Source organism: Canis aureus, chromosome 27, assembly GCF_053574225.1.
Source record: "Canis aureus isolate CA01 chromosome 27, VMU_Caureus_v.1.0, whole genome shotgun sequence".
NCBI lineage: Eukaryota > Metazoa > Chordata > Mammalia > Carnivora > Canidae > Canis > Canis aureus.
Window position 1 is genome coordinate 47,372,511 of NC_135637.1, and position 22,717 is coordinate 47,395,227.

At 46.2% G+C, this 22,717-nt stretch overlaps 1 protein-coding gene across 11 annotated transcripts; it reads right to left on the reverse strand.

Moving 5' to 3' along the window:
* Positions 1-395: 395 nt before the first annotated feature.
* Positions 396-11,637, reverse strand: LOC144299419 (uncharacterized). 11 transcript variants are annotated; one of them, XM_077874950.1, is made up of 11 exons: positions 11,518-11,637; positions 10,170-10,253; positions 9,549-9,665; positions 8,385-8,455; positions 7,895-7,919; positions 6,902-6,970; positions 6,426-6,488; positions 4,089-4,142; positions 2,268-2,317; positions 1,790-1,878; positions 396-629 (listed from the first exon to the last, which is right to left on the reverse strand). In XM_077874950.1, the coding sequence occupies exons 2-11, from the start codon at positions 10,231-10,233 to the stop codon at positions 539-541; spliced, it is 693 nt and encodes a 230-aa protein (XP_077731076.1). In that variant the 5' UTR covers positions 10,234-10,253; positions 11,518-11,637; the 3' UTR covers positions 396-538. The 11 variants fall into 11 exon arrangements, with proteins under 11 accessions (XP_077731076.1, XP_077731077.1, XP_077731078.1 ...); XM_077874951.1 differs by having other exon boundaries at positions 11,473-11,637; XM_077874952.1 differs by lacking the exon at positions 11,518-11,637 and adding an exon at positions 11,140-11,352.
* Positions 11,638-22,717: the final 11,080 nt, after the last annotated feature.

The window sequence follows — 22,717 nt, forward strand, 5'->3', positions numbered from 1 at the left end:
TTATGAGAAGGATCCTGGGACAGCCTCTGGAATCAAGGCAGGCAGACATGTGTCCCAGACGGGAAGCGTTTAGTGGCCACCCTGCAAACAGGTTGGCCCTCGACCATGGGAGCCAGGCCGCCGCTCACTGCGAGGACAGGTCCCCCCAGGGGAGGACCGGAGAGCTGGAGGAGGAACAGCCCCTCCAGCAGACAGGCGGAAAGCCAGGAGGGCTGCTTGCTGAACGCAGTTCCAGGTGGCCAGTCTCACCCCAAAAATGCATGCCTGACAGCCTGTATCATTGCTTCCTTTTCAGAGTGTCCATCATCAGCAGTGATGAGGACCCCCCGCTCTGGGTGTGGTGTCCATCTCCGAGGGTCCCTTTGTCATGTCCTCGGGGATCCATTCTGCTTGTGAGAAGCACAAAGGTCTTTTGTTGTGGAGGCCTGCCATGTCACGTCCAGGGGAACAGATCCTCCAGGCGTGTTTCTTCTCCTTCTGTCCAGGTGCATCCAGTTCACGCCTTTCCAGTCTCTGAGTCCCCACCGAAGCTGCATACCTAGGCCGAGGCATCTCGTGGCTCGCCGTCTCTGAGGACCTCAGGCGAATCTGGAGCTTCTGGGATGAGGTCAGACTGTCCTGCTGTGCTGCTGCGGGAAACATCAGGGGCAGTTGTAGGAGATGGAGTGCTGTGCTGTTTGGGGCAGCTCTACCTAGGAGTCTAGGGTTTCTTGTTGGACCTGCCTTCTGAGGATTTGGGGGTGGAGGTTGCCTGCAAGACGCATGTGTGGCATGAGCAAAGTGAAGCCTCCAGGCCCCCGGGGCTAAATGAAGGCTATATCCCCAGTGTCCCGGGGGCCCCTTCCCTGACTGTGGCCCACTGTGACTGCCGGGTCCTCCTCCTGCTTAGCTGTGCCTTTCCCACTGTCTCGGGGAGCCCTCAACCTGCCCATTTCGTGGAGGAGACTTTGTGCCCATGAGCATTGCAGGCAGCCTGGCAGGAATGATGTGCTCTGGTCTCGCACAGGAAGTGACTTTGCACGGTGCTCACACTGAGGGATGGACATGGGTGAAATTGGGAGTGGACGGCGGGTCCTTCACCCCGATGGCCGCCTGCAGATTGAGAACAATCGATAGAGCCTCACACTCACATGGTGAAATGGTGCATGAGGTTACCCCCCAACATCCTCCAAGGCTTCGCTGAGGCTCAGGAGACCCCGGGAGATGGGCAGCTCCCAATTGAGTGGCAATCCACATGTCCCTGCTTGATGCCCGGGTCTGCTCTGTGCCCCAGGGATGCACCCCTAGTCGAGTTGAGTTGTGCTGCTCGCATGGCCCTGGGGCTCTGTGTGATGTTCACTCATTCCTCAGACACCTGAAGTGTGGGATCAGGCCACCACCCCAACTAATGATGTTCTGGGGCAACCTGTCTGCTGCCATTAGCAGTAGGAAGGGCAGGGCTGGGTCCTGCACAACAAGGGGGTGCACAACTCTGGGGGCCCTCTGCTACAGGGGCGCAGTGCACAGACATTCTTGAGTCCTGTCCCTCCAGGTTCAGCAGCTTCTGCTGGTCATGGCTCAGCCCCCTCAGGGCCTCTATGGGTTGAGTCCCATTCCCTGTAAGATGTACTCAGGTCATCCTTCAGCGCCTGTAGGGATCATGGCCTTCCTCTTGTCTCCTCTTATTGCTCAGCCCAGAAGGGCAGCACCCAGGCTTTTTGGGTAGTTTTCCTGAGGTGCCAACAAGTAGGTCAGGGAGGTGATAGAGAACATGTGCCTGTGTTGCTTCCTCTATTTCTGCCAAACTCACCTTGTTCCTAGTTCCTCCTTTTCTTCCAACTTAAATATTTCTTCCCTCGCTGCTTCCCTGATGTCCGTGGAAGGGATGCTTCTTGAGAGCTGAAAGGGAGGCAGAATCGGGCATGACCACAGATAACCAAGCAGGGAGTGGGGACACTGAGTGGGGTCACCCAGCAGGTACCCTTCCCTAGGCTTCTCCTACAGGGTGGACTCCATCCTGCTGACCCCAGCCCCACTCCCTGCTGGGCTGTTCAGGTCTGATCCCCAGACTCAGTGGTGAAGGGTCAGTGTGATGCTGAAAGAGGGGTAAAGAGGGCTGTAGCATCATTCCATAGACGGAGCAGGTGCCAAGACCCAATGCCTGCAGCAGACAATGGTCTTCAGGGTGGGCATCATCAAGGTGGGAGCTGGGGAAGAGCTAGGAACAAGTGCTTATGAGCAGCAGAGCGAGGAGGTGAAAGAGAGAGTGGAGGAGAAGAATTAATTACAGGCACAGTGTTGCTCCTTTCACGTGAATCCCCGGTATCCGTGGAGTTGTCTTCCAGTGCGCAGGGCAGCAATGAGGTTGGCATGGCCATGGGAAAGGAAATGGAAACTTAGCAGGGGTGAGAACCCATGGCTTGCTCCCCTTGGGATGAGGGACTCTGACCTCAAGATGATGGATCCTCAGCCCTGGGGCCTCCCTGCACTTAGTCCCTTCATGTCTACAGGGTGGAAGTGGGTCTCTCGTCTCCCAGCTGCGTGTCCCACCCGTAGGTTCTCTCCATGCCTAGGAATGATGTGTGTGTCATCCTGTCCCTCCTCTGGGAGGTACTGTCCCTGTGACAGTGTGACCAGGACATGACCTTTCTCTCTCCCTACTCCCCTTCCTCCTTTCCTAACAACTCTCCATTTCCTTCCCCTTTCCATCCTCCAACAATCATATTGTTCTTAAATATTGGTAGCCAAGGACTGGCAGGAGATATACTGGCACCCACTCAGTCAATCCCCTGAACCCTCTGTGTGAGGAGAAACTATCTTGGTCTGGGATGGCTGGGGAACTTGAATGAGACGGTGCCACACGTGTCCACATATCCAGTGTTTGCTCTTGGGACAAGATGGTCTTTCTTGGCACACGAGCCCGCCTTAAGCAACCTCATCTGTTCCCAGAAGTGTTATAGAGCAGAAGTGGAAATGAGAGGGTAGTCAATTTTCAAAATTCCCCCTGAATTTTCAAGTGAAGTGCTGGAAAATATCCAATAGGGTAGCCCACTGAACACATGGTGCCAGCCAGGCCTGGCGCTGAACCTTACAGGGAGGGTAGGGTGGTAGGGCCCTGGTGCAGGTCTGAGGACAGGTGACGGGGTGGGCATCAGGAGGGTGTAGGGGGACAAGGCCTATGCTGTGAGGCTGGAGAATTGGATGGTGAGAAGAACAGTGACCCTGTAGCCCTGCTAGCATATGTTCTGTCCTCAGCCTCGGCCGTTCTCGGTGACAGGTCCGAGGGATGCTTGGGAAAGACTGTGTGTGTGTGTGTGTGTGTGTGTGTGTGTGTGTGTGAGAGAGAGAGAGAGAGAGAGAGAGAAGCGGGCCCAGCCACACCTTCACACAGGCCGGTAGGTGCCTTGTGGCCAAGGAGCATCTCCAGGTCTTCAGTATGTGGCCTCTCACTCATGGAAGCATGTTTATGACAGACTGGTTTGTGTGGTGAAGCTGGCATGACCTAAGCAACCCAGGCATGTATGTAGTGACCGTAGGGGAGATGCCCCTTAACATCTCCAACTCTGGGAGTCGACTTTAAGGTATGGGAAATGGGTCAGGAGCATGAAGGTCCATTACACGTCATGTATCTTACACGGGACAGAGTTTCCTTCTCATCCACCTCTGAGCTCACATGACAACTTAGTTTCCTGGTTCTCAGATTTGGGAGAGGGTTGCTCTGGCACCCAGGTCATGTCCATCATAGGGCAATGACAAGAACGATACCCAATCTCTGCCACACGACTGCTGAGTGGTGCTGGGCAACAAAACCAAGCTTTGACGTTTGGCAGCAGAGAAGGGTGGGAAGTGCACATTGTATGGGATAGATCATAAGACAGCAAACCCAGGGAGGGGGATTAGAAATGCGGCACACACCGAAGGCCCCTGGACACAATTTCTGGTCCTATGACGTCAGTAAAATAGGAGATGAACGAATCAGATTGCTAGCCAGTATTTCCCTTTCATTTTTGATTTCTTGCCCACCCTCTGCATTCTCCAGAGTAGGAGATGCAACCCCAGGTTCCCAGGAGCCCTCTGCCACTGTTCCCTACCTGAGCCCTGTTCCCTACCTGCCGAGTCTTCCTCCCCACTGCTGGAGCCGTCTATGCTCTCCAGACACAAATCTGTAGGAACACAAGCATGAGCAATCCTGTTATTGGAGGGAGGGGCTCACCCATTCATCCTACTCTAGTTGAGTTCTCTGCGGGTCATGCGGCATCTACCTGCCTGACCTTTCTGGTGTGTTCTCAGATGTGCACTGTGCTTAGGGGAGTCAGAGACCTTCAACGGGGCAGAGATCACAGTTTCGAATTTTGCAGTGAGACCAAGCAGCTGTGGAATCCACTTCATCATGTCCATTCTACTCGCCCTTTACACTGTTCCCCTCCAAATGTGGCATGTGAAATTCCACCAGTTATGGAGACCCCTGACATGTGGCTAGGGTGAGTGAGCATTGGAGGGTTTATTTTCTGTAATCGTTTTCATGTAGTTATCGAGGTAATGATTGTGACAGATGGAGTATAGACAGACTCCCCTTGGACTGCAGAGCACTAGCGTCCAACAACGAGCAAGACATAACCCCTGCTCATTCCTCCTGCTTTAACTGCTGGCCCGTTAGCAACATCCATGTGTAGGTTGTCCTGGTCACACACACAGGTGCCAGGCACTATGTGAGCCCACTGAACACTAAAAGGCTGAGGTGAACACCTCGTTTCTAGGATAAATGGGCCCCAGAGGCGATGTCACAGCCTTCAGTCACAATGTCACGTTAAAAAAATGGAAAACCTGCTAAAATGCAAATGTGACCACAAAGGAACACAAATAGCCAAAACGTTGAGAAACAAGAAGAAGGTGGTGGCTTGGTTATTGCAGATTTCAAAGTACCTGAGACAGCTGTACTAGGCAAGCAGCACGGTGCTGGCATAAAAGTAGGGACACACTGCAGCAGAATAGAGAGTTCCAGAATAAATTCACTCGTTCATGCCTTGTTAATCCTTGAGGAGACCACAGGATGGGGAAAGGATACCCTCTTCAACAGGGAACAGAATGAAAAGGCATCCTGAAAGTGAACCCCACAGCAATGCTCCTGAGGATGTAGATAATTTGAGGCTTTGTATGTTATTAGGCAGGGAGGTCATCAAGATGGACCGAGCTGATGCCAGGCGATCTTTGCTGGAGGAAGGAGGTCCGAGGAGAGGAGCAGGAAAGTGCGTAGAAACACTGCCTCTGACTCCTTCCTACAGGGAATCGAATCCTTATGAAATAGTCTGTCTGAAAGAGGGTACACCCCAAACGCACAGGGCCTGTTACGGACAGAGTCCTGTGAGCCCGGCGCCGCTTTGAAGTTCAGCAAAGCTCCACTGCGTTGCGGACCTCTTCAAGACCGTTGCTTTGCTCCGGTTCAACAGGCACCGTTCCTACCTGCATCTCAGCTCATCCATAAGATGGGAATTGATTCAAAGACACTTTGCTGCAGGCTCATTCAATCCAAGGAAACCTCCGCTGAGTTTTATAATTGTTCATTAATCATTCATCATAAGGAAAATTAAGTATATAAGCTTTCAACCAACTGACATCCCTGCATTTTAACAAGGCCTACATCCTATTTCTTTCCAGTCCTTTTCTCTGCAAAATGCCGGTGTCCTTCAGGTCACTGGGGATCCCTTCACTCAGGAGCCACCCAGCCAGTGGCAAGTGTGTGACTGGGTGTGGGGGCACCTGTCATGAGCACTGGCGTACTTTTACCTGGCCCTGGCCCAGGCCATGTAGGCGATTTGCAACAACTTGGTGTTGGGCACCAAGTTAATGACAAAGCTTTACTTTGAGCTCCTATTTGCCCCTCACACTTCAGTGTGGGCTTATAAGTTGAAAGCATTATTTTTAAGGATAATGAAGCTCTTAGGAAATACTCTGAAATATCTTCCTGAATCTTCTCTGCTTGGACCCTGCATGAGACACATCCCCAGCTAGGACTGATGTTGTGCCCTTTGTTACTGACTCATCCCCCTCTGAGGAAAAGGAATACTAAGCAAACCTCCAGGTGCAGCTGTGGTGAGGGAGGAATGTGGCATCCTAAGCAGTGTGCCCGGTGGGGTGAGGTTTACTTTTGATCACTGGACACTAGGGTTGATTTGCATAATTGGGAAATGTCTCATGAAGGAACACACACACTCAACGCACTGACCGGCACAGTCACGTCCCATCCACTCACATAGGACCAACCCCCAGCCATCATACACACAAGCCACAATACCTAAATGACCTGCTTGCTTCCAGAGTCTGTAGAACATAGTCAACCTTTTTTTTTTACTGGACAGTCATTTTTTTCCCACCACCCCACCCTCCATCGCAGTAGGAACCCAGGATCAGGGAGGCTCTCCAGGCCAAAGCAGAGGGGAAAGACCCACCTTGTGCATCAGTCACATTCCTCCTCGAGAAGTGTCTGATAAACCATCTTGGTCTCCCTCCTCCTGCAGTTAGTGAAAGGGAAACACTATGAGGATCACATCCCTCTGTGCACATCTGCACATGACTTTTGTTCTCTTGGTGACATTAGCAAGTGACTTGGAGTACAGTCCTCGAGTCAAAGATCACAAAAAAGTAGTAAATGTGACCTGCAGGAAAGGCTCCAAATTTGAATGTCAGATCTCATAGCTCCATTTTGTTCAGCAAACAAGCTATGTGACATGAAGGAAAAGCAACTCCTAGAAAATGCTTGATGCCATTTGTTGTGTAACCAATGGTGATGGTTCTAAAAGCCCCTCTAAATTTGGTATCAGTGGGTGATTGAAACTCGGGACTAACTGGCAGTGCCAAGGAAATTAATTCCTTGGAAATGGAAAGAAAGCATCAATTGCATTTCCTATGCAGAAAATGACTTTACCTGAGAGAGCTGAGGTTTCTTCTTCCGCCTCTGAGTTGGGAATTTCCTGAGTCAGGGACTCAACTGGAGCTAGGAGGACACAGAGCCAGCGTGAGGATGCTGGAGGGGCTGCCTGGGAACTTGTCAGGGAGTTTGGAAGGATGAGGACAGGAGTCAAGTGTGTGCATGTGGGTGGCTAGGAAGTACGGACTGCGCTCCCCTCTATGGGGCCTCACCCTGTCCAGGATCTGTGGGCTCTCCAGGAATATGTGGCCTTTCCTATATGCACTCAACACCAGTGACAGGCCCAAATCATTGATATGTACACCTATAGCTGCCCTTGTTTACATGACCATGGAGGCCTCTGGGTAATGTTGGGCCGTGTAGGGGGCTTTGGTAGAATCGGTGTTTTGAGAGAAGGACCCAGTTGCTGGATCTCCTTTGCTGCCTACTTTGAGAGCTAATGACACCATGACTGAGTGATTAGTGAGCATCAATAGCCCAGAGCCACATTCGGACCAACCCCTGGGTTCCCACCTTGGCTGTCAACGTGGGGGGGTCAAGGGTTTGGGTCATTCATCTCTGCCCCATCTCCTTCTCAGGAAAGTAAATGGAAGCATCCTCCAGATATAGCTGTGGTGAGGGAGGGATGAGCATGTAAGGGGTGTCACAGTGATGAGATGACTTTGGAAAGCTGACCCCTCGATTGTGCTGCAAGTGTGGGAATACCTCCTGGGAAATCACACACTCACGTTCACATACCACATAGATACACAGACACACACATACTCGCTAGTGTGGACACAGACGCCCTTTGACACACATGCACACAAACCATCACCTCCTACATGCCATAGTTCCTCCAGGCCCTGTACAACATGGTCTCACAGCTTTAGTGGACAGTTTTCTCTCACCACACCCGGACCCTCATTCCCAGGAGGAATCCAGGATCAGAGGCCACACTTCTATTGACACGAGATTTCACTGCCAAAAATGTTACTTTAAAATACATACAGTTTTGGATAGTCTCAGCATCCACCTGCGATTGGAGAAAAGAGAAAAACAGTGAGGATCACACCATCATGTACCCTGTTTGCAGAGCTCTTTTGTTTGGTGAGAACTGAAGGAGACTGGGTGGAGCACAAAGGTTGGGTCAGTGTTCCCCCGCTCCGGTGAAAGAGGACCCTGTTAAAGATGCTTGAGCTTTCAATAACAGATCTCTGAAATCCAATCTGATCAACTGATCCAAAATTCTTTTTGAGAGGGAAGTACTTTCTGCTGTTGAGGGTGCTGTATGCCACAGAATTTGTAAGGCAGGCTGCCCTGTTATACCCCCCTTTTTGTGTCTGCTGTCATTGGCAATAGTCTTTCATTCACCATTCTCCCCACAAAGGAGACTGCTTGTCACATCCCTCAGGTGTATTATCCAAATTTGGTCCTGTGTTCCTTGAAGTAGAAACCAATGAAGCAACCTTCCTTCTCAGAGAAAGAGAGGCAAGCTTACCTCAGGGAGAGATGAGGCACGTTCCTCTGCCTCGTCCGTGGGAAGGTCCTCGGCTGGTCCCTCCGTGGGATCTAAGGACACAGGGTATCTGTCAGGAAATAGGTTTTGCTGCCCAGGAATGGCCTAGGGAGTTTTGCTTGAGGTGAACACGGGGACAGGGTGCTCAGGTGTGAACAGTGAGCAAGCAAGACCCGACCTGCTGTTGGGCTAACTTCCTCGATGGACAAAGAAATGAAGAGCAGATGAGCAAGAAGGAAAAGGAATCTGGACTTTGCTTTCAAGCTTAATGGATCTATATAGTGAGCAATTGTCAGTCTCAAAATGCAAAACATTCGATGCATTCTGCATTTCATGACTGTGTCCCCTGAGTCATCCTTCCCACTGTAAAGGCCAGCCACCTTCCCACTTCTTCACCTGTCAGAGGACCAGTTCAGCTTCCATGCCTTCACACATACTGCTACGTACGTGTCCTCTATTCCTTTGGATGGTTATTTTTGTGTGATGAAATAGACGTTGTTGATGCTATTATTAATAAGTAAGTAATGCTCTGCAGCCCTGTTTACAGTCATGGTGCTGTGTACTTAGCACTGCCATCTGATCTACATCCAAACCTTTCCATCCTAAGGAATCTCTGTCCCCATAAAGAGATGAATGTTCCTCCTCCCCTCACCTCCTGCCTCCAGCCATCCGAGTGTCGATTTTCTGGGTCTATGGGTTTGCCTACTGTAATTTGATCCCTTAAGTGGGGTCAAGTAATTTACTTCTTTCTCCCTATGCCTTCTTTCAAACAGCATATTGGTTATTCAAGATCTATCCGTTTTGTAGCATATTGAGCCATTTGGGGTTTTTTTATGGCTGAGTTACATTCTGTCCTGTGTGCATATCACATTTTAGGTGTCCTTTCATCCCATGCTGGATTGGGGGGTTGTGCCTATCTCTAGCTCTTAGGAAGACTGCTGTCGCGAACATGGGTGCCCAGATTACACTTGGAAATGCATGTTGACTTCCATGGTTATAGTAAGGTGATGGACTTGAAACAGTTAAATTTGTACATTTGAAGTCATGGAAAAATGTGTCACTGCATTTTGTACTGTTCTGCTATTTGTATGTCACTAGTGAAAGAATTATTCTTAAATCCACTTAATGAGTAAATTCTCACAATACCTTCTTCTGTGTCACTGATCGGGTATACCCGGTTGTGCAGAGAGAAGCGCACTTTCTTAAATCTCTTCTTTCTCGAAGTGGACTGGGCAGCTTCTGTCTCATCCTCCCCACAGGTTCCTGGGAAATGCATAGCAATAGAAAGCAGTGTTGGCATCTTGTGGGCAGAAGTCCATGGGGAATTAGTCCAAATTGACTCTTGTTTCAGCCTTCTATTCCCCCTACACAACTGTTGCCCCATGGAGTGTCATGCCTCCAACTTGGACTTAGGAAGACTTTGCATTGAGGTGTGCACTGAACCACCCCCATAGACAGGTTTTGTGGGCAAATACCCCGATTTATCAGAGACATTAAAGCAACGCAGCAGGGATCCCTGGGTGGCGCAGCGGTTTAGCGCCTGCCTTTGGCCCAGGGTGCGATCCTGGGGATCCAGGATCGAATCCCACGTCCGGCTTCCGGTGCATGGAGCCGGCTTCTCCCTCTGCCTGTGTCTCTGCCTCTCTGTGTGTGTGTGTGACTATCATAAATAAATAAAAGTTTAAAAAAACAAAAAAGCAACGCAGCAAAGCACCATGAGCAGGCCTTATGTCCTGGGTTCTCATCCTACTTAGAAGGTGCACGTACCTGACAGAGTTCCAGAAAGCCCAATGTGCCTCGGTTCCCTGTTCTGAGATGTGGAAGTGTCCATACCACCTACTCACTGGAGTGCTGTTAGGAGGCGAAATGGGATTGACTGCAAGTAGAGCCCTGGGCACAGTGAAGGTTGGATGCTTCACAATTGCTTTGTAGGTATGCAGCACTCAAATGGCTACAGAATGAGTTAGAGGTCTGGTCTTGGGTGGATCTAGACAGGGGACTCAGATGGCTCCACAGCATGGAAGGATAGAAGTTCCCTCTTTAGCCTTCATATGGAAATGACGCTCTAGAGCTCATGGAGGCCACGTGACAACCCGCTGCTGGAATGCCCATAGTAGCACCATCAGGAGGGGAAGCAGGGGGATAACTCATGGTTTACAATGTAGGCTTTGATAGATAGGGAAATGAGGGAACTTTCCAGAGTGGCCACACTGTTGTGTGATGGATCATGGACAGGAATTAAACTCATGATGCTGACTGTTCTGCATTTGATCTAAGGTATGGTCTAGGGACCTGGAATAAAGCCTGTCCAAGGGTAAATGTAGCTACCCTGGCTGGAGGGAGTGCCTCCCTGCTCCTTCCTTCTTCCCTCCTTCACACCTTCTCTCTACTCCCAGCTCTCTTCATCCTCTCTAGACCCTGTCAGGGCAGGGGACAGGCTCCTGTCTCCTCTTAGACAGTCCCCTGCCTATGCACGGCCTCGAGACTCCATCCCAGGACTCTCTTTGAGGACCATCCAACCATCCATGACTCGCCTACAGATGTTCACTCCACCTCCCCGATGGCCAGGTCCCTTCTCATTCACTCCAAGGCATTGCTCAGACAGCCACTGAAAGCATCCACATCAACCCCTGAAAATACCACAGGGAATCCCAGTTTCCTTCCATCTGAAGATGTCTGGATTTAGACTGATCACATTTGCTTTCAGATTTTGACATCTACACTGAGAAGAGCTGACCTTTCCCCGTCATATGTTGCCAGGTGATCCATAAGAGCAGTGTGGTGTGTTTCCTGAGTGTGTTCTTTATAAGAATATGGACAAAGTTGACATATAGAAGTAGACATTCTTTTAAATGTAGAAGATATATAAGGAAGCCAGCTTCATCAAACAATCAAAATTAAGTAATGCAGGAAAACCAGAAAAATACATTCATCTTACAATGTGGACAAATGGGACAGTGGAAATGAAAATGCAAAAAAAAAAAAAAAAGAAGAAGAAGAAGAAGAGTTTCTGAACCAGTCAGCAAGCCAACTTGAGAGAACAGAATTCAGAAAATCAGAATGAACATACCTTTAAAACAGCATTTCAGATTTCCCATTGTAGGGAGCGTCTCACCTGCTACAAAACTGCACTTGATTGGCTCAGAGAGTGACAGTTGGAATTAAAGGTGAGCATCATCACATCACCGTGGTGATGGGTCATGATAGAACTTTCAGAGTGAAGGCAGGTCTGCACGTGCTGCTCCAGATGCTGCTGTCTGGCCCAGTGGTATCCTCACAGACCAAGTGTGGCATTAAGAGGACATGTCTTTTCTCAAAAATGGAAGGTGGCCAACACCCTGTTCCCTGTTTGTGAGAACAATGATAGCAGAGAAAGTGACCCACACTCTAATAGAGGTGACAGTAAAAACTTGCAAGGTCAAGAGGGATCAATCATATTAGGTATCAAAAGAGGTTCCTTTCTTGATTAGAAATCCTCCTTCCTCCCATATCTGCTATTCCTCAGTTATCAGACACTTTTAGAGACAACATTAACATTTGCTGTAAGAGCAATAGAGAACAGTAATTTGAATTGAGTTTTTAAAATCCTTTCCATTTGATGAGTCCTACGTGATAAATCTAAGTGATGAATCACTAAATTCTACAATTGAAAGCAATATTACACTATATATACATTAACTAACTAGAATTTAAAATAAATTTTGAATTATAAATCAATAAATGAATTTCAAAACCTAAAAAGCCATTTTCTCCCTCTCAACACATAATTATCAAATTAGATAAAGTCCCCTATTCTATTAAGTTTTATCCTTTTCCTTAGTATGTAACTTAACTTGTACACTTAGTTATCTCAATCGCTATGAATTGCTTGAGTATTTCCCTGGTGCTATGCCTATTGATGACCTACTATTCACTGAGCGAGTAAGAAAACGAGACTCCAAATAGCCTCACTGGAGGGTTCCATGAAAACACAGGGTCAGTCCTTTCTTTCATCGAAGCATGTTAGCTAACGAAACTCTAGGGTTATCTTTGTGTTCACACTCATCATGCATCAGAAAGTAACCCCATCCTCGTGTTGTGGTCACAAGTCCCCGCCATACAGATGTAAGTGACCAGTGCCCAAAAAATAGAAGAAGTGAACATTGCAGCATACACCGAGGGAGTTGCCATAATTTAAAATGAAGGAGATACACGACACTACAGAATGCTATGAGACAAATCTCTGACATTGCAGATTCATTCCAAGCATCTAGAACTAAGGAATCATTGGGTCATTTAGGAAGTACACAGAAAATTGCATTAGTACTCATGGCTCTCTATTTTCTCTAACAATTACCTCATTGAGGGGTGATTGGGTGGGAAAGAGCAGGTAATAGGACATTGTTCTAAACATAGAATTTTATTTTTTTTCCATTCATCTTTCTATTTTTTTAATAAAATAATTTTTATTGGTGTTCAATTTACCAACATACATAATAACACCCAGTGCTCAACCCGACAAGTGCCCCCCTCAGTGCCCGTCACACATTCACACCCACCCCCTGCCCTCCTCCCCTTCCACCACCCCTAGTTCATTTTCCAGAGTTAGGAGTCTTTATGATCTGTCTCCCTTTCTGATATTTCCCACACATTTCTTCTCCCTTCCCTTATAATCCTTTTCACTATTATTTATATTCCCCACATGAATGAGAACATACATTGTTTGTCCTTCTCTGATTGACTTACTTCACTCAGCATAATACCCTCTAGTTCCATCCACATTGAAGCAAATGGTGGGTATTTGTCATTTCTAATGGCTGAGTAATATTCCATTGTATACATAAACCACATCTTCTTTATCCATCCATCTTTCGATGGACACCGAGGCTCCTTCCACAGTTTGGCTATTGTGGACATTGCTGCTAGAAACATCGGGTGCAGGTGTCCCGGTGTTTCATTGCATCTGAATCTTTGGGGTAAATCCCCAACAGTTCAATTGCTGGGTCGTAGGACAGGTCTATTTTTAACTCTTTGAGGAACCACCACACAGTTTTCCAGAGTGGCGGCACAAGTTCCCTTTCCCACCAACAGTGCACCAGTTCACATTCCCACCAACAGTGTAAGAGGGTTCCCTTTTCTCCACATCCTCTCCAACATTTGTGGTTTCCTGCCTTGTTAATTTTCCCCATTCTCACTGGTGTGAGGTGGTATCTCATTGTGGTTTTGATTTGTATTTCCCTGATGGCAAGTGATGCAGAGCATTTTCTCATGTGCGTGTTGGCCATGTCTATGTCTTCCTCTGTGAGATTTCTCTTCATGTCTTTTGCCCGTTTCATGATTGGATTGTTTGTTTCTTTGGTGTTGAGTTTAAGAAGTTCTTTATAGATCTTGGAAACTAGCCCTTTATCTGATACGTCATTTGCAAATATCTTCTCCCATTCTGTAGGTTGTTTTTGAGTTTTGTGGACTGTATCCTTTGCTGTGCAAAAGCTTCTTATCTTGATGAAGTCCCAATAGATCATTTTTGCTTTTGTTTCTTTTGCCTTCGTGGATGTATCTTGCAAGAAGTTAAGGTGGCCGAGCTCAAAAAGGGTGTTGCCTGTGTTCTCCTCAAGGATTTTGGTGGAATCTTGTCTCACATTTAGATCTTTCATCCATTTTGAGTTTATCTTTGTGTATGGTGCAAGGGAGTGGTCTAGTTTCATTCTTCTGCATGTGGATGTCCAATTTTCCCAGCACCATTTATTGAAGAGACTGTCTTTCTTCCAATGGATAGTCTTTCCTCCTTTGTCGTATATTAGTTCGCCATAAAGTTGAGGGTCCACTTCTGGGTTCTCTATTCTATTCCATTTATCTATGTGTCTGTTTTTGTGCCAGGACCACACTGTCTTGATGACCACAGCTTTGTAGTACAACTTGAAATCTGGCATTGTGATGCCCCCAGATACGGTTTTCTTTTTTAAAATTTGCAAGGGAGCTTCTCTGTACCTAATACCTGATGATGCCACGGCCTCAAGTCTTTTGATTTTTCCCCACCCATCCAACGGAGTGGCAGCATTGGGCAGTGCCTGGTCCTCAGCCAAAGAGCCAAGATGCATGGGCCGATAGGAGCTTGAACTGACCTATTGTAGGAGACGTGGTTCTTCATAGCTGCCAGTAAGTCGCAAAATTGGTTCCAAATAGTATCCCATGTATGGCAGAAGGAATGCTGTGCTTACATTGTATTCCACATGAGGATAGTATGAATCACTCACTGAAAACCCATCTGCTAATGTGCCCTAGGCAGACCCTGTGCTGGTCTCTGGGAATGGAGTAAATGTGACACAAGAGCCAGAACAGGGGCAACAAACACACACACACAAACCACTCTTGTATCGGGGTGTCGATGGTAAAATCCACTGTGGCAGCCACATGTGGTAGGAGAATCCAGAATAGGGCATTTTTCTTTCTCCACAGGCAATCTGCCCAAGTTCCCATAGCTGGATTCGATATTGCAAGTGCCCTCTAAGGACGATCTCATGACAACTGAGCCAGGCATACGGATCTGAGTGAAGGACAAAGGGTGGCAGCGGGACACAGGAGTAAGGGCAAGCGCAGCCACACTGCCATCTGAAGTACTATCAGATGAGCAAACTTCCAGTTAGGTAATGCGAGGAATTAACTCAATTCCAATTGGTTATATCATGGAATATATATACTCTGCATCTATTATATGACTCATAGTGCTAGAATATTTTTAGGACTACCTGAAATTCTTTATAAATGACTGAAAAGATGAATGAAAGAAAGGAATGAGGGAGTTTATATGATCTTCAGCTAGATCAAAAAGTGTGTGCCTGTGTAGAGAACTTGAGGGAATAAACGAAAATCAATTACAGGAAACTTAAGAAAGTGTAATCATCTGACCAGAGGAGCAGCATTAAAAGAGCAATGAAAAAATGTTCAGACTCTACTCTCATTTGGGGGGAACAGTCGCAATGAAGCAGAGGCTTTTAGGTAATACTTGTTGTGGTGTCATAGCTACTAATTTCTGAATTCATACATCTGGAGGGATGTCCAGAAGGGCAATGGTTGTTGCTTCCAGCAGGAGAACCTGGAAGGCAGCAGAGAGGAGCAGAAGGGAAACTGTGATGTCAGTGTATGGTCTATGATAGCATTTATATTTTCTAGATGTGTGTTATTTTTGTCGACCTTATTATAAAAAGTGTGCTTTAACGTATCCCCCCTTCCAATTGGTGGCATGAGACACCCACTTTACTCTGGTCATGGTGAGGAAATCAAACAGGGCATAGTTTGGGAATGCATGATTTCTGTTCTATGATTTGGGGGAGTCTCAGTAAGGAAGACTCTCTGGCTATGGGTATCCTCTGGAGGTGACTCCCTCCATGTCTGTCGTTGAGGCTGCATTTGGCTAGAAGGCCTACAGGAGCCCTGCCACTGTCAGGGCTTCTTCAGAGCAAGCCAACCTCTAACTTGATGGCTGAGGGCTCCTCAGGGCAGTGACCCAAGTGGCCAATGGAAACGATGAGCTTTTGCAGCATAAACTTGAATGTTACACCATGTTGTGTCCAGGGGACCTTGCAGTGGCAAGTAAGCGCCAATTTCCTCTTTGATTACAGCGAAGTGCGTATCCCCACCTCTCAATGGGAGGAACATCCAAGAAATCACAAGCCAGTATTTATCCTGCCTCATGGATATAAAGTCTTAAAGCTTCTCGCCAGCCATGCTAGCCCTCCAAAGTCTGTGGTGCAGGACATATAGCCCTTTGGATGAGGGCCTAGTGGAAGGCCAAGGTGGGTTGGACTCCTGCCTCTACTATTACGAGCTGTTGGTGAAGTGGACACATTTAGATCAGCCTTACAGAATGTTTATATCCCAATGTCTGCCTACGTTAACCGTTGGTCTGTGGAGAAACTGCTTTCTCCACTCGCGCATCAGAGTGTGTTATGTTCTCGCTCCTAAATATGTACATATTCAATGTGCAGCATTGGCACATATATTATTCTGCAGTGAAGCTAAAAACTAAAATCGCTAATAGAAAAGGCATCCATCAAACTTGTTGGATCCTGGTTCTCTCCCTCATTCTTAATTTCTGCCTTGAGCTACATGTTCTGAGACTTTGCCCTTGATATGTCTTGCCATTCTGTGAAATCTTTTATTTGGACATCATCGTTTAAATGTAAGGAAAAGTGTGATTCTCACTGCATAAAATATTTTCACTTTTAATTTCATTTCTTTAGTCATGATACTCTAATTAATGATGTTAGTCAGTAGTGAAGTTCTCAGATGCAGATAAATTATGTAGATTTTCATTCCAGTGGTAAAGTCCTGTGAACAACTATAGGGTCTCAGTTGATTCTCTATATTTTTCTTCTGTTGTTAAATATTTCTGACCTGAGTGCAGGTAGTACGTAAAATGTAAGCAATCTAGATTATGAAGCAATGAATCCAAAAAACACTGATATATATGCAACATTTAAAGCAAAGTTAATGTCCCTGCTAATCCTGTTAGCTATATAAGCAGTTTTCTACAGGGTTGTTTTCAGTCTTTGTTTCCTTCAATCATTGTACCCCTATCTGACCATGTGTATGCCATCTTTACACAAATGAGATGCCATCATATTGTACTGTTTTGCAAGTTGGCATGTAGAAGAAAATATTAAGTGGCATATTTCAAAATCTGTAATGCACCAACCTCACTCATGTGAACAGAAGCTCAGTATTGCAATGGACTTCAGTAGAGGAAATACATAGTGAGCTAGTTTGTTCTCACAACTTTGCTGAGTGGGAATCCTCTACATATTTGTTTGTTTACCTCAAATACAGATATTCTGTAGGTGAAGTGGGAATGTGCAGTATGGTTCTTGAAAGAGACTAGATGCAGCAGTATCCTGGATGAAGGTGTAGCAGGGGTTGATGATCAAGGCTACAAGAGGGAATAACAGATGGTTGGCACATGGAATCCGTGGAATCCAGTGATGAAGGAGGCAGAGAGTTGACTGGAGAGCAAGACAGGTTTGAGGGAGAAGAGGGATCATGAAAGAGTTTGGAGCCAATGATACATGGGGAAATGAGGAGGAGGAAATGAATCAAAAGCTGACCAGGGCTGCGATTATTCTAGAGAGGTAACCAGCCAAGTGCCTGGAGTGTGGCAGGGAGGAAAAATAATTTTCAATTTGCCAACATATAGAATAACACCCAGTGCTCATCCCGTCAAGTGCCCAGTTCAGTGCCTGTCACCCAGTCACCCCCACCCCCTGCCCACCTCCCCTTCCACCACCCCTAGTTCGTTTCCCAGAGTTAGGAGTCTTTCATAATCTGTCTCCCTTTCTGATATTTCCCACTCATTTTTTCTCCTTTTTAAAAGATATTCCTAATATTCTTAAGTCTGTGATGACCTTTTCTTTTCCACATAAAAGAAGTCCCTTCGCATTTCTTGTAGTGCCATTTTAGGGGCGATAATCTCCTTTGAGTCCTGTTTGTCCGGGAAACTCTTCAATTCCATCAATTCTGAATGATCAACTTGTTGAGTGGAGTAGTCTCGGCTGTAGGATTTTTCCTTTGCTACTCTGTTCTGGGCTGCAAGGTTTCTCCTGAAAAATGCAACTGATGGCCGGAAGGCATTTCCCTTACATAGCACTTGTTGTTTTGTCTCTTGCTATTTCTAAGTCTATTTTATCCTTAACTTTTGACATTTTCATTATTTTGTCAGGTGTGGGTCTCTTTGGATTGCTTTTTTTGAGCTCTTCATTCTTCCTGAATCTGGATGTCTGTGAAAGAAGTTTTCATAGAATATTTCTTCAACTATGTTTTCTGCCCTCTCTTCTCCATCTGGGACCACAATAATGTGAAAGTTTCTTTGCTTCATGATGCCCAAGAAATCCCTTAATCTGAAATATGTGGGAAATATCACAAAGGGAGACAGAACATAGAGACTCCTAACTCTGGGAAATGAACTAGGGGTGGTGGAAGGGGAGGAGGGTGGGGGGGTGTGAATGGGTGATGGGCACTGAGGGGGGCACTTGAGGGGATGAGCACTGAGTGTTATGCTGTATGTTGGCAAAGTGAACACCAATAAAAAATAAATTTATTATAAAAAAAAGAAATCCCTTAATCTATCCTCATATTGTATACTTATTTTTTTCTTTTCACTGATCAGCTTCCAAGCTTTCCATCACTTGGTCTTCTAGACTGCCAATCTGTTCTTTGGAACCCACAAATCTAGTTTAGATTCTCTCCATTGTATTTTTTGTATCTGTTTGTATTCTTTAGCTCTTTTTTCATTTTTTTATATATTCGTATATTTTTATTGGAATTCAATATGCCAACATATTGCATATCACTCAGTGCTCATCCAGTCAAGTGCCCCCCTCAGTGCCCATCACTCAATGACCCCGTCCCCCCGCCCACCTGCCTTTCTGCCACCCCTTGTTCATTTCCCAGGGTTAGGTGTCTCTCATGTTTTGTCACCCTCACTGATACTTTCACTCATTTCCTCTCCTTTCCCTTTATTCCCTTTCACTAATTTTTATATTCTCCAAATGTATGAGTCCTTTTAATGTTTTTTTTTAGTTTATACCTTCTCTTTGTTGAAGTTCTTACTGAGTTCTTCCACTTTCCTATCCAATCCAGTGATCATCTCTTATGATCATTAATTTACACTCTTTAACAGACCTATTGCTTATCTCTGTTTCATTTAGTTTCTTTTCTGAAGTTTATTGTTCTTTCATTTGAAGCATATTTCTTTCTCCTCATTTCGACTTCCTGTGTTGTCATTGTTGTTGTTGTTTTAAAAATTAGGCCTAGGGGATCCCTGGGTGGCGCAGTGGTTTACTGCCTGCCTTTGGCCCAGGGCGCGATCCTGGAGACCCGGGATCAAATCCCACATCAGGCTCCCAGTGCATAGAGCCTACTTCTCCCTCTGCCTGTGTCTCTGCCTCTCTCTCTCTCTCTCTATCATAAATTAGTTAATTAATTAATTAAAAATTAAAAAAAACAATTAGGCCTAAAATCTCCTTCTCAAAAAAAATAAATAAATAAATATAAAATCTTCTCCTAACTTGAAGGGATGGTCTTGTGTATGGTCATTCCCTGTGTAGACTGTGCACCTGGTGACTGATTGTCTGGATGGAGCTATGGATGGCATGTGCTGGGAGGCGTAGGGCATTTTGTACTGGGGCTGCCTAGAGGAATAGCTGGAACTGAAAGGGGTCTGAGCCAGGGTGGTCCCAGGTTTCTCTGTTCAGAGGGCACCCTAGTAAGGCAGCTGAAGGTGAACTGGCTGCAAACTGGTGTCTGTCAGTGCACTCAGCACCAGGGTCACCCTGGTGTGGGAATTCGGCTAGATTGGAAAGCCAGGGGGGGTCCTAGTGTGCTCCCCAGAGAAGAAACCCTAGTGGAGTGGCTGGGGTTGGGATTCATGCCAGGAAACTGAGGTGCTGGATGAAGAAAGCTTCCTGCCTGGATGGTTGAAGCCAAGCAGGCAGGAGCCAGGAGGTCTCAGGGCACTCCACACGAGGAGGGCCCAAGCAAGCCTTTTGGAGAGAAATTTCTGTGGACGTGGACTATTCTGAGGTTGTCTACACCTGTGGCACCTTGGCAAGACAACCGGATATGTAGTGAGTGCTGATCAGGGCTTCTCAGTGTGTGCTGCTCTGAGGCTGCCTTCTTAGACAGGCAGGGACTGGTGTGGGCTGGGAGCCTGAGTCCGGGTTGGTAGGTGTGCTAGGACTTCCAGCTCATGCTCCTGTCTACATTGTCAAGTTGGGAGGGATATTGTAAACCACAGCACTTGCCAGCGCCTCCAACAAGGAGAGAGTCCCAGCCACCACCCTGCCATTTGTCAGGGTTGTAAGACAGTTTCCTTTATATTCTAGTTGCTCTTTTCAACTCCAGCTTTTCTTCTGTACCCCAGTGCTGACAAATCTGCTCATGGCCCCTCAGTACTATCCCTCCCCACTGTAGATTGTTGTATCAGGACTGGGGGTTCCCTTCATGAGCATGTATCTGTCTCTCTTGCTGTTGGTAGAGATATGTGTCCACAGACAGGGTGAGTTCAGGTCTGTCTACATCACCATCTTGGATCAGCTGGATTTCTAGTTTAATCATGCTTCTAGTGGTTACCATAAAAATCCCAGGATGCTACTCTAAGCCTCCTGTAGCCCTGCAAAGTTATCTGCATCCATTTTGGCACCTCTGCTTTCATCAGAGTGAGAATCTTCCTGTGGTCCTTGGTTTTAAACATGGAGCTTGCATCTGACGGACTATCTCACCTGGATCACTCAGTTTTATCTCCCTGTAGACCTGAGCTCTCAGTAAACTTCACCTTATTCATAATACAGTGGGCATTATGCACATGGATTAAGCCTTGCTCACATTGGTGTTTCCTTTTGCCTTTTGATACATGTATTTCTCATGATTGTGCTCCCATCCATGTGTCATCATTTAAAAATATTTTATTAATCTTTTATATATCTGTGTAGAAGAAAATAGGGTGTCTCCCAACATACCATCCCAGTTCCTGCCTGACAAGTCTCTTTCAGTTTGTACTGGCTGGATTTGGAGTAGTGGTCCTGACTAGAAAATGATGGTTAAAATTAAAGTGGTGGCTGTCGAGAGAAGCACCTGGACTTGAAATATATATTTTATAATTAATTTTATAAAATGTCTTGATTGCATGTGGGTGGTAATGTATTAGAGGGTTTTTTAAATGATTTTATTTATTGATTGATGAGAGACACACAGAGAGAGGCAGAGACATACGCAGAGGGAGAAGCAGGCTCCCTGTGGGGTGCCTGAAGTGGGCCTTCATCCCAGGATCCTGGGATCACTATCTGAACCAAAGACAGATGCTCAACCACTGATTCACCCAGGTGTCCTGATAAAAGAGCTTAAAAAAGAAGCTTTCAGTCCTCTGGTTTGATTACTGGATAACTTTTGAGTCATTTGCTGATGTAGGAGAGACTAGAAGAGAAACCTTGTTTATTAAGGGGTTGCAATTTAGTTTCCTTCTGACCACCCAGAGATGAAACATTTGGAGACCTAGAAGTGGACCTACCAACCTAGAAGGTGGATGGATATTTGAGAGGCTCAGTAGACAAATTCCTGATGGAGGCAAAATTAGAAGTTGTAAGCTTGAATGATGCTATTAAAAACCTGTTTCTCCAATAGTGAAAGGGAATATAAGGGAAGGGAGAAGAAATGTGGGGTGAAATATCAGAAAGGGAGACAGGACATAAAGACTCCTAACTCTGGGAAACGAACTAGGGGTGGTGGAAGGGGAGGAGGGTGGGGGGTGGGGGTGAATGGGTGACGGGCACTGAGGGGGGCACTTGACGGGTTGAGCACTGGGTGTTATTCTGTATGTTGGTAAATTGAACACCAATAAAAAATCAATTTATTTTAAAAAAAGATTGGTATAAGAAAAAAGAACTGTTTCTCCACTTTATGCCTTTTCCTTTAGGCAATTAGGTAGATTGTTCATAGGCACACGTGTTGTCCGATTCGGATCTGACTAATAATCCAACTTTCAGCTCTGTCTATTCAGATTTTGCAACTCCTCCTCCTTCAGGTCATCTGATGCCTGATTTTTCCAATAGAATTAATAACCAAATTAAAGAAACACACAGATAATGAAACCCTCATAGTAGAAGAGGTCAATACTCCACACTCAGCAAGGGACACACATGTCACCAAGCAGAAGATCACCAAGAAACAAGGGTTTGAATGACACACTGGACCAGATGGACTTCACAGATAGATACAGAACATTCCATCCTAATGCAGCACAGTGCACCTTCTTCTCAGCTGCACAGGCAACTTTCTCCAGAGTAGATCACATACTGGGTCACAAATCAGCGTTCATGAACTGATGCAAGACTGTGACTTCTCCTTGTGTATTTTTCAAACCTCAGTGCTTTGAAACTTCAACTCCTTGCCAAGAGGACATTTGGGAGGAACACAAACACTTGGAGGTTAAAGAGCCTACTCCTTCAGAATGAATAGGTCCACCAGGAAATTTGAGAAGAATGTATAAGATTCATGCAAACTAATGAAAATGAAAGCACAATGGTTCAAAACCACTGGGATGCAGCAAGGGTGGTATTAGAGGGAGGACATATCAATAGAAGCCTCAAGAAATGAAAAATCTCAAGTACACAAGCTAACTGCACACTTATGGGAGCTGGAGAAAGAACAGCGATGGGAGCTAAAACCACGCAGCAGAAGAGAAATAACAATATTAGAGCAGAACTCTAGGAAATCGAAATTGGAAGAACAAATGATGTCGCGCTGAACACGGCCTGATGCTCTCGTATGCTTTTGTGTTCACTTTCTTT

Coding starts and splice junctions, on each gene's coding strand:
- LOC144299419 (XM_077874947.1), bottom strand. CDS start 9,786: ATGGGGCAACAGTTGTGTAGGGGGAATAGAAGGCTGAAACAAGAGTCA. Junction 6,489..6,901: donor AGAAACCTCAGCTCTCTCAG/GTAAAGTCATTT, acceptor CACTAACTGCAG/GAGGAGGGAGACCAAGATGG. Junction 4,143..6,425: donor GAATGTGACTGATGCACAAG/GTGGGTCTTTCC, acceptor GTGTTCCTACAG/ATTTGTGTCTGGAGAGCATA.